Genomic DNA, 14963 nt, shown 5'->3' on the forward strand with positions numbered 1-14963 from the left:
AGATATATTAAAAGATGCTCCTATTCCTTGGGAAAGGAGTATTAACTGTATATATTACTTTTACTGTATATATTACTTTTATCCAAAGCATTTTACATCTGCACCCAGTTGTACAGCTGGTTGTTTTATTTTCCTGGAACAATTTGGTTTAGGTTTTTAGCTCAATGGTGCAACAGCAATGTCTCACCAGAGATTTGAGCGCACAGTGGTCTCATTGTGAGTCCAGGACCCTCACCACTGACCCACACTGGGACTCTATGGGATAATAACAGTACAAGAGGCTCCAGTCATACTCATCAAACACGACAACACTGCTGCTGCTACAGCTCATTTTAATATCATTATTGTGAGCTGATGGAAGGGAGCTTCTTTCTAATCACCTTGCAAAGGAGTAGGCACTGGCGTCTGTCAGTTGTCAAGGCATGAGCCGATATGGAAGGCTTGGAGTTAAGGTTTGTGTTACAGTCAGGAAAGGTTCATGTTAGTCTCAAACCCTCAAACCCTCAAACCCTCAAACCTATTGTGCCTGGCTGGAGGATGTACTGTAGTTGGCGTCTATGGCAGTGTGGAGGGGAACCTGTGTGTGGAGTAGGGGGTGCTTTGGTAAGGTGTTGGGTACGTAGAGGAGACAGTGATGAAGCTACAGAGTTAGGTATCTGTCTGAGCAGGCTGCCGTTCTGTTTTTACCTTGTCATGTCCAACTGCCCCGGGGAATCTGAGATGGTGTCTGGTCCATGATGACATGGATGTGGTCTCCTCTGTCTCTTCTTCCTACAGAAACAAATGTGAGTGTGAGTCTGTAGTGTCAAGAAGAAATGATGTCAGAAGTTTTTTGTAGGTTTTTTTTTTTCATTTGTGCTGTTGCTGTGTTTAACGTTCTCCTTGTGTTATCTGGGTTTTGGAGTGTGGTAGCTCTGGAAGAAAAGAGCAGTTGTGCAGAGGCAATTTCTCATTAAAGCCAAAATCTATGTTTTTATTTACCTGGTCTTATACTCTATTTCATTATGATGCTCCAAATATTATTGGAAGTGCTTGAATTTACCTATTTTTTCTTTAAACATGGCCATATGTGCAACATTTATTTTCCTTTTTTCCTCCTGGTTATGACAAGAACCCAAAAGTATAGTGCTGCATTTATACTTATTCATTCTGAGACATGAATCAGTAAATCAGTGCCGAACTCATGTTTGCAAGTGCTTTGCAGTAGGTCATGAGTAAGTAATGAAAAGTTATAATCAGCTGTGAAGTTAAGATCGGTTTTTGAAGTTATTGACATGAGAAGTTAGGAATGAATTGGGACACTGTGCTGATCTGACAAAAAAGAACCCTGACTGGACTATTTAAATAATTCAGGTGGGTAGCTGCGTCAGCATGCGTAGGCTGCAAAGGAACAAGTAATAGGTTTATTCCATGCTGAAAAAAAGAAGAAAGAGAACACAACGTTTCGTCCGTGGAGCCTTCTTCAGGTGTGAGAGAGACAGGGCAGTAGGCAATGGTAAAGTGCCTTTTACCATTGCCTACTGCCCTGTCTCTCTCACACCTGAAGAAGGCTCCACGACCGAAATGTTGTGTTCTCTTTCTCTTTTTTTCAGCATGGAATAAACCTATTACTTGTTCCTATTTAAATAATTTACTTCATTAGTTAAGGAAGAAGTGAGCAACTAATAATCCACAACACAATTCAATAGGAACAGCATTACCCCACTAATAATGTCTGAACTAACTGGGCCGGGTTAACATTAACAAAGAAATTGCTGTCCCTTTAACGGCGTAATTTGAACACAAAGCCTCTGCTTGGTATTCGTCTCAAATAGGCCACTGGTTGCTCCATCAATTAGAATGGCATTGCACAAAAGCCACTCTATGGAAAGAACTTCATGGGAAGAGACCAAGCCAAGTGGAAATACAAAGACGACCAGGTTTAATCTTTAATTATTGCAAAAGCAAAATGAAACGAATGGTTTTCCAAAGTCTATCTATGACGGCTTAACAAAGGAAACCTTTAATCTACTGTATTTTTCAAAATCTAAAACCAGCTGCATAACCTGCAAGAGAGATGTGGTTTGTTGTTGTTTTTTTGTGGATTTGATCAGTCAGAGTGACTTATCATTTCAGCCTTATTTGCATTGAATGAAAGGAAGTTTTTGCAGGCACCTGGTACACTGGCATTTTATTTCATTTCAGTTTCATTTCTCATGATGTTCAAAAAGGGGAATACAACTGAGGAGCAGCAGTCTGATAAAATGGCTGGAGACCTTTCTAACTTTGCTATGAAAGTTCTTTGCAGAAACCAGGGATGTCTGGAGTACCACCGGCTTAAATTGACTGTCTGCGAGAAGTTCAATGTGGAAGACCAGCAGCTCTTCGAGACCCTGACTGACAGCAGTAGGTTTGTTAGAATTCAAGGCAGAGAGAAAAAGATCTTTGGATGTAATCTGAGCCCTGACAGCATTATAGTTGCAAAGACACCAGTTAGGCTGTGCAAAAGCTATCCTGCCTGTGAAAAATGTGATGATCTTCATCTGTGTAGATATTTTGCTCTTAGTAACTGCAGATATGGAAGGTAAGTCAATGGGGAGGGTAAATACGGTAGTTTTATATTGAATATGTAATAATAATTTGTGTTACCAAAAGTTTTGTTTATTCCAACAAGTTGTCTTTGTTTTACTTTTGTTGTAATCTTGACTGGTCAGTGACACATAACTGCATAGACTGGACTGTATTACCATATTTACACTAGCTAAATCATATCAGCACAAATGCAGTTAAAACAGATGCAGAATACAACTGGTTGTTAAAAACCGTCTGTATGTACAGTAAAAGTGAGTGAATAAAGAAGCATTAATATTAGTCTCACATATTAGTAGTAAAGGAGAGCATTCCTTGTACATGTTTCACACCAAACCTTCGAAAGTAATTTACTCATCTGGGGTGTAACTTGTTTGGCCTGATCTGTGGTTTTGACAGGTATGTAGAAACGACATTTTTTAGTAGTTAATTTTAATTACAAAAAGCCAATTCAATTTAAACTGCTGAAATACGTTAAAAGACATTTTAAAGTCCATACCACGTTAAGGTCTGAGCTACCTATTAACTAATAAGGACAAAAGAAACATATGAAGTCAAGACAAGATTACAGTGCACAGATAAGCCTCAACTAGAGTAGAGGAGTTTATTTGCCATATTTACATGTACATTGGAATTCATATTCACTTGGGACGTCCACAGTACAGGGCTTTATTGAGACAGATTGATGGTGAATCACATCCTACAATCCTCTGTGCCGTTGCCACAACCCTTTGTAGTGCATCTTTGTCATGCGTTGTAGTACTGCTGTACCACACAGTGATACCACTAGCGAGGACAGTTTCTATGGTGCTCCGGTAAAGAAATTCATGAGGAACTGCTTCCCCAGACCACATTTCTTCCAGTATGGCAGAAAGTGCCGGCACTGTTGTGCCCGTTTCAGATTACAGTGTTGTGAGACCAAGCCCAGTCAGTGGAGAACCTGAAGCAGCTGGCAGTTTCCACCACTGTGCCATCGATGCTGATTGGAGCATGACTCAATGACTCAATGACTCCACAATGACTTCTTTTTTCTTGTTGACATTCAGGTGCAGATTGTTGTCAATTAGGGTGAATCCAGTGTTCACCCATCCATCCTTTTTCTAACAGCTTCTTCCAATTCAGGGTCATGGGAGAGCCGGAGCCTATCCAGGCAAGCAATGGGCACATCACACGATGCGCAGACACAAACACAGACAAACATACACACTCACACTACCTTTCCCAGAAGCCAATTCACCTACCAGTTTTTGGACTGTGGGAGGAAACCAGAGCAGGAAGAAACCAAACCGAACACAGAGACACCATACAGTACAAACTCCACACAGATAGCACCCCAGGTCTGGAACTGAACCCAGGACCCAATGCTAACTGCTACCTTACAGCGCTGTCCATGCTGCCCTATTAGTTGTATAGTCTAAAAAAAACATTCTGCATGTTTCTGTAGTAGCAAGTGCAAGAAGTCACACAATATTCATTCTGACCACAATGGAGCTGTTCTGAGAGACAACTTCCTGCAAGACCTGGATGAGGCTGAGCTGTTTCAGCTGCTGCTGCAGAATGACTCCTACCTCCTGCCTAAGGTGTGTAGCTCAGGAATGGCCTAAGTAGAAAGGAGTCTATTTCTTAATGCTGTTAATTGAACCTGGTGACTCAGCTCACATTGATTTGCAGCAAACATTGTGGTTTTAAGACAGACACAAATATTAGAGTCTACCACATTTTGTTGCTACAGCACCATCCTTTTCTTTTATCCCAGATCAAGGCTCTCTGTTGTTTTAATGTTGACCCATAATGAAATTAGCTATTTATCCATTTTCTGTCTGCTTTCCCTGGGAAACATTGAGGTGTCATTAATCTATATGCATTAGACAATATAATAAATCACATTTTACTACATTCATCTACAGTGATTTAAGTGCTGTGTATACAACTTAAAGTTGCACCACATCTGTAATGCAACAGTGGTGTCTTTTCAAATTTTCTTCATATTTCATCACAGCCCTGACATTCTGACATGTTTTTGATGTGTATAAAGCATGCTGAAGTTACTTTTTGTCAAATATACTGTATATATTCATCAGTTATCAGAAAGCCACTTATTCTTGGAAGGAGTTACAATATTCCAAGATCTAAAACACACATAAGCTTAGGTTACAAGGCTGGACTACGCCTTGAACAGGATGCCAGTGCACTGCAAGGAAGTACACAGGGAAAATTAACCAACAACCTACAAGTGTAACTGTAGGTGTTGTGTGGTGGACGTTGAACACTCTGCACACAAGTATGGGAACTAGATGGAGCTGTATCTTCTCTTTATCGGTTTATTTTTAACAGTCACACTTCCACCTTACGTCATTATCTTTCACTCTTCCTGATATCTCGCTCTTTCCTTGTCACATTATCTTGTAGGACCAACCGGAAAGCAAAGAAACGTATATTTCACAAAGCTATTGCTACTAATGGGGTGTTACGAAAATAGTGAATATCAGGAAGTGGGTTAGTCAATACTGAGCGGTTTAGTCATTTAGTAAAACGAAGATTCATGATCTCTAACTTCTAAGTGCTATCGCCAGAATTCACCCGAGCAGTTGGTATCCCAAATTTGCTGACAAAAGCCTTTAGGTCCTTCTGATCTACTTGGCAAGAAACATTACTACAGTGTAGTTTTGGTGGGGTTTTTTTGTTTGCCTTCTGTATTCTTGATAAACACCTCAATACTTTTGTCAGCTCATCTCTTCCTTCATGATATCAGTCGATTTACTCTACCACTGTCTTAAGGCACCTTTTTATTATCCATGTGATTGGAAGCTTCACTTTCTGTTGGAAGAATGTGTCGTGTTCAAGCAGGGTTTGATTTTAGTCCTCTTCATCTATTTTGTCTGTCTTGGAGCTACTGTACCATCATAAAAATTTATCAGCTCTCTTGATCACTTGTTCCCTTGATCATTTGTGACTGCTCACCCTTCTTCTGGTCCAATTGATAGAACAGGCTTCTTCTGCATTGTCAGTGTTTATGTGACTTTGTCTTCAGTTTTAGTTAGTTTCTCCCTTTGCGAATCATTTGGGACAGATCTTCATTCTGCCTCACATCCTTTTTACGTCATCGAGAACTTATGACCAGAAAAAATCTTGTCTTTTAGTTTGCCATTTCTAGAACAGTTCTCACTAATGTGGAACTTTATTAAGTCTTAATTTTCTTCCCCTAGGCTCTAACCTACATTGAATCTGTTTTCCTATTTTAATGTAATGTGCATCTAAGTCTGTGATCACTGTGTGCTGTATGGAACTGTGGGACACAACAACAACAACAACAACAACAACAACAACAACAACAATAATAATAATAATAATGATGATGATGATAATGTACTACTACTACTACTACTACTACTACTACTACTAATAATAATAATAATCTTTCCATCCTGGTGGCATGGCCTAAAGTATCTAACACAGACCCCATTTTCCAGCCTCTCACCTTCTTTTATTGCCTGCAGTATTGAATTAATTACAATTAATGAAGGGATTACGGACTTCATTCAAATAATTTTTTTAAATGTAGATTCGGATTGTTAGGTTTATTCCATGCTGAAAAGAGGAGAAAGAAAACACAACGTTTCAGCCGTGGAGCCTTCTTCGGGTTTCTCCTCTTTTCAGCATGGAATAAACCTCTTACTTACAGTATTCCTTTGCAGTCTACACATGCTGTCACAGCTCCCCAGCTGAACGATTTGAATTGTTGTTTTGCAGGTTTGTCCACATTACAATAAGGGCAGTGGGCCACATGGATCCTGTACCTTCAAAGAGAGGTGTACCAGCCTCCATGTCTGCCAGCACTACTTACAGGGGGCCTGCAAGTTTGGTGATAATTGCAAGAGGTCACACAAACTAGACATAGACCTTGATAATTCCCCACTGGGGGACACCCTCAGTGCGAAAAACACCTGCAGTCTGCCTGTGATTTATAAGAACAAGTTCAGGATTGACAGTTGTGCGGAAACAACAGAAGGTAAGGGTAATTAATCCATTCTATCAAGCATAATGAAAACACAAAACAATAAAAAAAATCCTTTTAATTGCTCTGTGGATTTAACTTTAACTTTCACAAATGAAAAATTGTGTGAATTATGCCCACGTTTTTGTCTATAAGTAAATTATTTGAATCTTGATTCATCTAGCTTGGAAATGTTTATTTAAAAAACAATGCAAAGTAAGAAATTGTGGATATATCAATGTATTAAAAAGCAAACAGTGAATGAAACTCAGGTGAATTCTCTAGATAGATAGATACTTTATTGATCCCGTGAGGGAAATTGCAGAAAGGTTCCTGTTTAGTCAGCATTTGGGAAGCTGATTCAAACTCTTGCCGAATCCGCAGGGAAGCAACAGGACTTCATGCAACCTCAAAACTCTGTCAGTGAAGTGGATGCTAATGAAATCTGTCTATTTTTCATCCGGAAACACTGTAGTTTTGAAGGTGAGTTCCTTGGGACTGTTCCATACTTTTTGTATTATGTTGTTTTCTGCAGTTTGATGTCTCTTATTGCGATCTCTGCTGTTGTTCGTGGCAGCAGCTATATCACCCTGCAACTCACAACTGAAGCCTGGCCAGTACCTGGATGGGAGACCTACTGGGAAGGTTAGTGGGGCCAGTAGGGGGCGCTCACCCTGCAGTCTGAGACCTCCTGCAGTCCTTATGCCCAATTATAGTGACAGAGACACTATACAGTAACAAGACGCCATCCTTCGAATGACATGTAAAACCGAGGTCCTGAATAAAAATCCCATGGCGTTTCTTGAAAAGAGCAGCAGTGTTATCCCGGCATCCTGGCCAAATTTCCCATTGGCCTTTACCAACCACGGCCTCCTAATAATCCCATCTATGAACTGGCTTCATCACTCTGTTCTCCTCCCTTCTGATGGCTGGTGTGTGTGTATTCTCCTTTATAATGACAACCTGAAGAGTAAACATTTATAAAGCAAAGTATTTTACTGGAGCAATCTAAATGAAGAACATTGCCATAAAGTACAACCACAGTATCTCACCTAGGATTCTATCTTTCTAGCATTCCAGTTATACAGTAAGTCTTCAGTCCTAATCACTATTGTACTTCTCAAACAGTAATACATTTTATATATTCGGTAGTCAGGAATTAAGCACAGGTTAGCTTTTTGGTAGTTTTACTAATTACTTCACTACCAGAAGACACTGTACAGTATAATAGTGGTGGAGTAATTGTACAGAGGAATTAAAGAGTTCATGTTAATATTGAATTGAATATTGCAAGTGCTCTGTGGGATTCTCAGGAGTTCTTTCACGCAGATGGTTAAATGTCGAATAACCTTTTCATGAGCGATATGTTCTGAGATGACACATTTTGGTACTCCAACTTTGATACTCTAGATATTCCTAAAGTAAGAGAGTGAATGTGCAGCTAGAAAGTGTCCATGAACATTGAATGAATCGATATGCCTAATGTGTGCTGATAACTTTGCAAATATGTCAGAATTAGTGTGGTACATTGACTTTCTACTAAATAGCATCTTTGTAACTACGTCGCAGGAGTATTGTACATGACTCCTGGTTGCTCTCCTGTTTTCTCCAGATAAGTGTGTTCGTGTTCACTACCATCTGCCTTACAAGTGGGAGATCTTAGACAGCGATGGGACAATCTGGAAAAATCTTCCCAACATGGAAGAAATTGAAAAGGCATACTGCAACCCAGAAAATTCAACAAGGTGTTTAATGCTCGCTAACTACTCATTAATTTAAGTTTGTACTGTACCTTATTTGTTCCTGGCCCTCTGAGAAATATATGTGCTTTCAGAAGATAAGGTGGAATCAATCAATCTGTCTTTCAGGATCTGTCACGATCAGTTGTGTCAGAAGGTAAAGACGTAAAAGGAGTAAAATGCACAAAACAAATTTATTAACCAGATATCCAGGGGGTGGTCTCATAATTCTGAGTTAAATATATGAAAGTCGACATTTATGCTGTACAATGGGAGAGGGACAGTAGGAGTGGGTAATACTCTTGATATTATCCTGCTCTACTGCTCTGTTGGGACTTAGAAGCTAATATAATACATTTCTGTTTCAGTATCTATATTTGTGAGTGGCCCATATTATTGTTGTTGTTATTATTAAGATGTGAGAGAACTAATTACCTTAATAGATTGTTTTTACACTGCAGGTTTATCAGAGGAATTCAAAATCTGTCATTGCAGTTTAATTCATTCAGATGGCACTTTTCCTATGACATAAAAACATTTGTTTTTTAAGACATTCATAGGAATTTAAACACTTTCGGCATAATGTTGTACCCATGTAGAATTCAAAAAGGGTAACAAATAAAATTAGCAGTATTCAAATTCAGCATGGGTTCGAAGAAATATTCTACTTTACAATTCCAGCTACAGTGCATAAGACGTTTTGGGTTTTTGCTTCAGATCCAGCTACTGTAGGTCTAGTGTTAACTGTGCTCAGTGAACTAATATTGATCAAGAGGAGGTGTACATTTTCAGTTGGAATTAGGTTAATTCAGAAAATTCCAGAGCATTTTTATAATAAAATAAAGTTCACTTTGCAATTAAAAGTTCTTATCACATTGTGCTGAATTACTATAATGCATAATACTTTATGAAGGGGTAGGTTTTGGTACCCTCTGACCTGTATTGGATAAAGCAGTTAGAAAATGGACTCCATGCAGGAAATATACCATTTGCTTGTTCTTTTTTTCCAATGCTTACTGATGAGTATTTTCCAATAAGTACTTAACAGGGCTTGAAAGACTTAACAGGGCTTGTTTGTGTTGACAGTTTGGGATCTCCAGCTGTGAATTTCCTCACCATGACCTGTGGCCCGGCTAAAGTCAGGCGTCTATCCACAGCCTCCTCTGTCACCAAACCTCCACACTTCATCCTCACAACAGAGTGGGTCTGGTACTGGAAGAACGAGTTCGGGAAGTGGATTGAATACGGTTGTCCAGTGAGTTTCTTGCATTAGGAATTTCTCTTTGTCACATACCCCAACTTGCTCTCCATGAGAGATACAGACAGGGAGAGAGAAGCTTGGGGTCAGGGCGCAGGGTCAGCCATTTATACGGCGCCCCTGGAGCAGTTGGAGTTAAGGGCCTTGCTCAGGGGCCCAACGGAGTAGGATTCTTCTGCCGGCCACGGGGTACAAACCAGCAACCTTCCAGCCACAGGCGCAGATCCTTAGCCACAGAGCCACCGCACCGCCATTCTTTTAAAGTTTTTGACAACTGCATCAATTACAATTTACAATTGAACTGACAGTGTAAACAATAAATAACTTTCTGGATTATAAAAACAGAGGATAACTGTGTCAGTTTAATCTAATAAGTAAAAAGAAACAATGGCTGTGATTAGAAAAGAAGTTGAATAGAATAAGAGATACTTATGTGTTTAAAACCTGTTACAGATGATCATTCAGAAAACCTGAACATGAACATGTCCTTGGTTATTAGAATGGACATTTTGGAAAGTGTGAACTTGGTTTGGATATTTTGATTCTTGCAGGAGGACGAACAGTCTGAGTCATCATCAGTCACGTCAAGTGTCTTGGAGAAAGTATACTTAGCTGGCAATGAAAGTGATGTGCCTTTCATCACAGGCGGTCAACAGTACATCCTCAGCTTCAAAGGTAATCCCACTGCTAAGATACTGTAACCTCATACTTGAACATCCATCCATCCATTTTCTACTTGCTTCTTCCAATCCAGGGTCACAGGGGAGCCGGGGCCTATCACCCTGGACAGGATAGCACATGTTTCTTATGAATTTCTTATTTTTCATGATCAAACACATTTCTACTAATATTATTTGGAGGTGTAAGTGGCCAAGGATTCGGTTTAAAAGCATATGACACCCCAGATTTTACAGTGGCTGGGATGTACAGTACGAAATTGTAAATGTTTCTACTTGTGCTTACGGAAAGTACATCTAATTGCAGCTGTGCTACAGTAGTTCAACAACTGAAGGCTAGCACAGTTAATTTTTTTTATTTACAAAATCTGTTTAATTAGCCCCATTCCTCCTTGTTGTTTTTTGGAAAACTTCCCTTTTATGTGGTATTGTTCTATATTTGTTCAATTTTTGTTATGTTCTAAAATGTTCTAAAAACGTTTGCTAGAAAAAATGTGCAGAAAAGAGATATGGATCTGTGACCCATCTGGTTTTGTTTCAAGCCATTATCTTATCTAGACATGCAAGTATCTTTCTGGTTCTTTAAAGGTTACCATCTCTGTACCAATGCTCACTTGTTTTCCTAAGCAATTTTTTAATCACTGCAGTGTGGCTTCTGTCTTGCAGACATGTATAAGCAGGATAGGAAGAATACAGCAAAGAGAGAGGTGAGAAGGAGGCCAAGGTTTGTTTCTGTGCAAGATGTGGAGAGAAAGATAAAGAGGTACTTGAAAATCCTTTCGTCATATCATTCAGTTCGGTTTCACTCTCTCACTTTGTCTTGAACAAATACCTGAATTTGGTACCCTGGCCTGCTACATACAGTATATTCAAATCATCATTTTGAAAGTTTATGTTGCAAAAACATTTGTTTTTATTTGTAAGGCAATGTTTTTAAAGCTGTTTTGCTCTAAAAAGAGATAGACATATTGTAAACGTGTGTTTCAGACATTGTTGTTGAAATACAAATCATATATTATGTTGGTAAAGAGGTCAGGGATACTTTGAATAGCTGGGATAGTGCATTTTCAGATTGCTGTTCTTGTGATACATTAGTAATTGATCATTTCTTCAAACCTACTACTATGAACAGTATTTTTCATGTGATGTTTAGCATATGGAAACACTTTTCCATAAATTCAAGGTGCTAGTAAAATTAGATGATGTATTGAAAACTGTCTGCTCTCAAAGCACTATAATTATTTTTCATGTTATGTACTGTACCACCAAGAACAAGTGTCCAGAGCAATGGAAATTTGACCATTATCCTTCCCATTTTTGTTTTGGTTGATGTAAAGTGTCTCTTTGAAGACACCAGGCTCTGCTGATGTCTCCATTCCATCTCACTGGGTCCAGGTTCCTCTGTTCGACTTCACTCATAAGGTATTTCTACAAGTAAAAGTCAAATCATGTGTGTTCTATAGTTTTGCTCAAATCTCTGCTGTGGCTATATGGCATTCTAAAAACCATGTTCATGACAGTTTTGGTCATGACATTTTGGACCAGTGCCTCACCACTTTACTTCAGACCATTCTGCAAACTCTAAATGTGTTCCCCAAACAGTTTTCCTTCAGTCCAGTTACAGTACGTCCTATAAATGCTTGTTACACAAAATCAAATCTTGTTGAATTTCTACAAAATGCCAAAGGGGCCCGAAGTTTTTTGCACACCAATGGGACTTACTTTTATTAGTTTATCATTATTTATGTCTTTCACAATTAAAAAAAAAAACAAGTCACATTGACTATAGTTGTGCTTTTACTTTAACTATAGACCTACAGTATACAGTAGGTGTAACTATAGAAGTTACACCATGGTAGAAAGTTACTGCTGTTAAGATGCATTAAAGAGAGATTGCCATTAGGTTAAACCAGGATTGGCGAGAAAATTGGAGAACATACTAGCCATAAGTACCTTATCTGCAACAACGTAAGAATAGATAGGAAGTGATGCAAACTCAATTTCACATTTCTTCCTTAATATTGATGTTACTGTATTTATTAACAGCTGGTTCATCTATCAAAGTCTGGTGAGGAATATCGACAAATTGAAACCCTCTTCAGGCACTCTATGGCTACAAGTACTATCCACAAGATTCAAAGGATTCAGAACCTGTATCTCTGGAATGTCTTCCAGTGGTAAGTTCATTCCAGCAAGATTATCCTGTGTGAAAGGACAGTAAATTTGACTTGGTGTGTGCTCAACTTGTTAGCTGTATTTCCGATTTCGCCTGTTTAGTGGTGGCAAGGTGGTGTGGCAGTTATCTCTTCCCTGAAGGATGAAGGATTGCTACTGGCCTTGAGTTGTCATTTTGAAGAAATCGTCAAATATGTCTCATAAGCTCAAGGAAAACAAGACATATTTTCATTGGGTATTCTAAGGTGCCCATTTCTCACCATGCCCTGTGATTGGCTGGTCTCCCTTCATGTCAAATTAATTTACTGTTTGAGATAAAAAAAACATATCCATTAAATGGTCACCAAGCCATTTTAATGCCCTTTTGATGCGTCACCATTTTGAACAAATTGCCTTCATCAGGGTGTGTGTTATTTAGAAAAGAAAAGAAAACATCGAAGCCACCCAGAGGGCTCTCATGATATCTTGTACATCTGTATATCACTTATCATGTGTCTCATACCCATTGTGTGTGTTGTTTTAGGCAGAAAGACCAAATGATGAAGAGAAATGGAGGCAAGACTGTGAATGAGTATTTTTTGTTCCATGGCACAGAGAAATCCCTCATCAAGGCCATTTGTGAACAAAACTTTGACAGGGGTATCTGTGGGGCCCACAATGCATATGGAAGTGGTAAGTGGAACATAAAACAACAATAAAGAGTCTCCAGAGGGATCTGACCTAGGTATCAGTGACCATTACTTTAGGAGTCCTGGTGTCTCTTTGAAATTAATAGAAATGCCCACTCTGAAGTCTTGAGTTCCTGTTGTTAAAGGTGGTTTGACTTCATTTGCTGAAGGGCTGTTGCTCTGATTGATTGTATCCCTGATCCTGGACAACACAACAGAATGCTTTCAAGATTAGACAAAAAAGACATTTGTGTATAAAAGTGAAACCTCTTCAGGTGCACACCCCATTTCAGACAATTTAGCACAAGCCCTTCCTATAACATATGACCTTTAACATTAACAGACACTGTTTGTCATACAAGCCATGACTTTGTGATAGAAAGCAATACCCGTTCTTGTGTTTTTTAAGAGAACGTCCCACCTTATTATAGGAAGTAAAGGTTTAAGTATTCTAGGAAATAAAAGGTGGCATAAAGTTAACTAACATAAAACTGGCATGGATTAAAATGGCAGAAGATCAAATAGTTGCTTGGTGTAATTCGATGGAATCAAAAATCAAGATGTAACTTATAGTAAGAGAATTAATTAAACTAATTGCAATGTTTCATGACATGAAAGTGAAAAGTAGGATTTTGAAAGCCATAATATCAGTCGTGGGAACACCCTTAAACAGCAGTTGTGAAAGTGCTCCATTTAGATAATTAATTGTAGAAGAAGGGTGAACTTGAAATTGTAGAACTTGAGTGCAGCACACAATATGTCAATGAATGTGTAAATCCAAAGGTGAAATGAAACAATTTGGGTTGTAAAGATAGTACAGTAAAACTTTTGTAAAAAGTACAGTACAATTGTCTTTTTTTGTCTCTTAATATCTGACTTGTTCACAAAAAGATGAAAGGGAAATTAATGCGGAGCAATAGATTTTCAAACGATTGCCAAGATTCTTTTTCTAGCACAAAGCCAACGCCAGAGTCATTTGATTTCTTTGTATGTTTCAAACTCCCCCTCCTGAATCCTGAATGGACAGGGCAGAAGCATGCTTGTTCAATATGTGAAAGTCGAAGTATTTTTATGTGGTGGTACTATAGCGCAATATTTGTGGATATTTTACAGGAAACTACTTTTCCAGGGATGCTTCATATTTCCACAACAATTCCAAGCCGACGACCGGCAGCAGGATTATGTTTGTAGCACGAGTCCTGGTCGGAGACTTCTCTCAAGGAAACAGCAACTATCTGCATCCTCCTTTAAAAGAAGGCAACTCGGTCTTTTACGACAGCTGCGTCGATTCGACATCCAACCCATCAGTGTTTGTGATCTTTGAGAAACACCAGATCTACCCCGAGTATCTTATTGAGTACAGCTAAAAGCCCCAGACACCCAGGATACTGAAATGGTATCTTATTTTCTCAAACATTTTTGGTGACTTGCAAAATCTGTTACTTTTTTTTGCGCTTTTTGAATTTAAAAGATCTTAGGGAAGCAGCGTTAGACAGAAATGTTAAGGCTTCCAGTTTATATCATTTATTATTTAATCATTTAATAGAATTTGTGTTATTTGTTTTTGTTTCTCATGCTTTGAAAATGCTCCTTATAATTGTCTGGGACTTTATTGCACTTTAGTACTGACCACAATTCGGGATGAAAAAAGTCCATTTAAACAAACAAATAAGATTTGGTCACTGTGCCTGCATTTCTTTCTTAGAACATTGGATCATGACTTTGAATGGTTTTTTAGTATAATAGCATGTACTCTTTCACTGTCCATTTTATTTTTGACATGGGCCACAGTGTTGAAATGCACCTTAAAAATCTTATTCTTCCTCCCTCATTTTACTGCTTATTACTGTATTTTCTTATTTTAGCTGTTAGTGTGATCAGTAA

General features: G+C 38.6%; 1 protein-coding gene across 1 annotated transcript; it reads left to right on the forward strand.

The window, feature by feature from the left end:
• The first annotated feature begins 2146 nt into the window (after nucleotides 1–2146).
• On the forward strand, nucleotides 2147–14593 carry LOC148829128 (protein mono-ADP-ribosyltransferase PARP12-like). The gene is made up of 12 exons (XM_088923699.1): nucleotides 2147–2563; nucleotides 4013–4148; nucleotides 6319–6577; nucleotides 6947–7045; nucleotides 8175–8307; nucleotides 9388–9556; nucleotides 10111–10234; nucleotides 10903–10999; nucleotides 11574–11658; nucleotides 12283–12413; nucleotides 12935–13083; nucleotides 14193–14593. The coding sequence occupies exons 1-12, from the start codon at nucleotides 2196–2198 to the stop codon at nucleotides 14444–14446; spliced, it is 2004 nt and encodes a 667-aa protein (XP_088779825.1). The 5' UTR covers nucleotides 2147–2195; the 3' UTR covers nucleotides 14447–14593.
• Nucleotides 14594–14963: the final 370 nt, after the last annotated feature.

The sequence above is a fragment of the Atractosteus spatula genome, chromosome 8 (genome assembly GCF_055471065.1).
Source record: "Atractosteus spatula isolate fAtrSpa1 chromosome 8, fAtrSpa1.hap1, whole genome shotgun sequence".
Classification (NCBI taxonomy): Eukaryota; Metazoa; Chordata; class Actinopteri; order Semionotiformes; family Lepisosteidae; genus Atractosteus; species Atractosteus spatula.

Coding starts and splice junctions, on each gene's coding strand:
- LOC148829128 (XM_088923699.1), top strand. CDS start 2,196: ATGATGTTCAAAAAGGGGAATACAACTGAGGAGCAGCAGTCTGATAAA. Junction 6,578..6,946: donor TTGTGCGGAAACAACAGAAG/GTAAGGGTAATT, acceptor CCGAATCCGCAG/GGAAGCAACAGGACTTCATG. Junction 11,000..11,573: donor GTGGAGAGAAAGATAAAGAG/GTACTTGAAAAT, acceptor GTTGATGTAAAG/TGTCTCTTTGAAGACACCAG.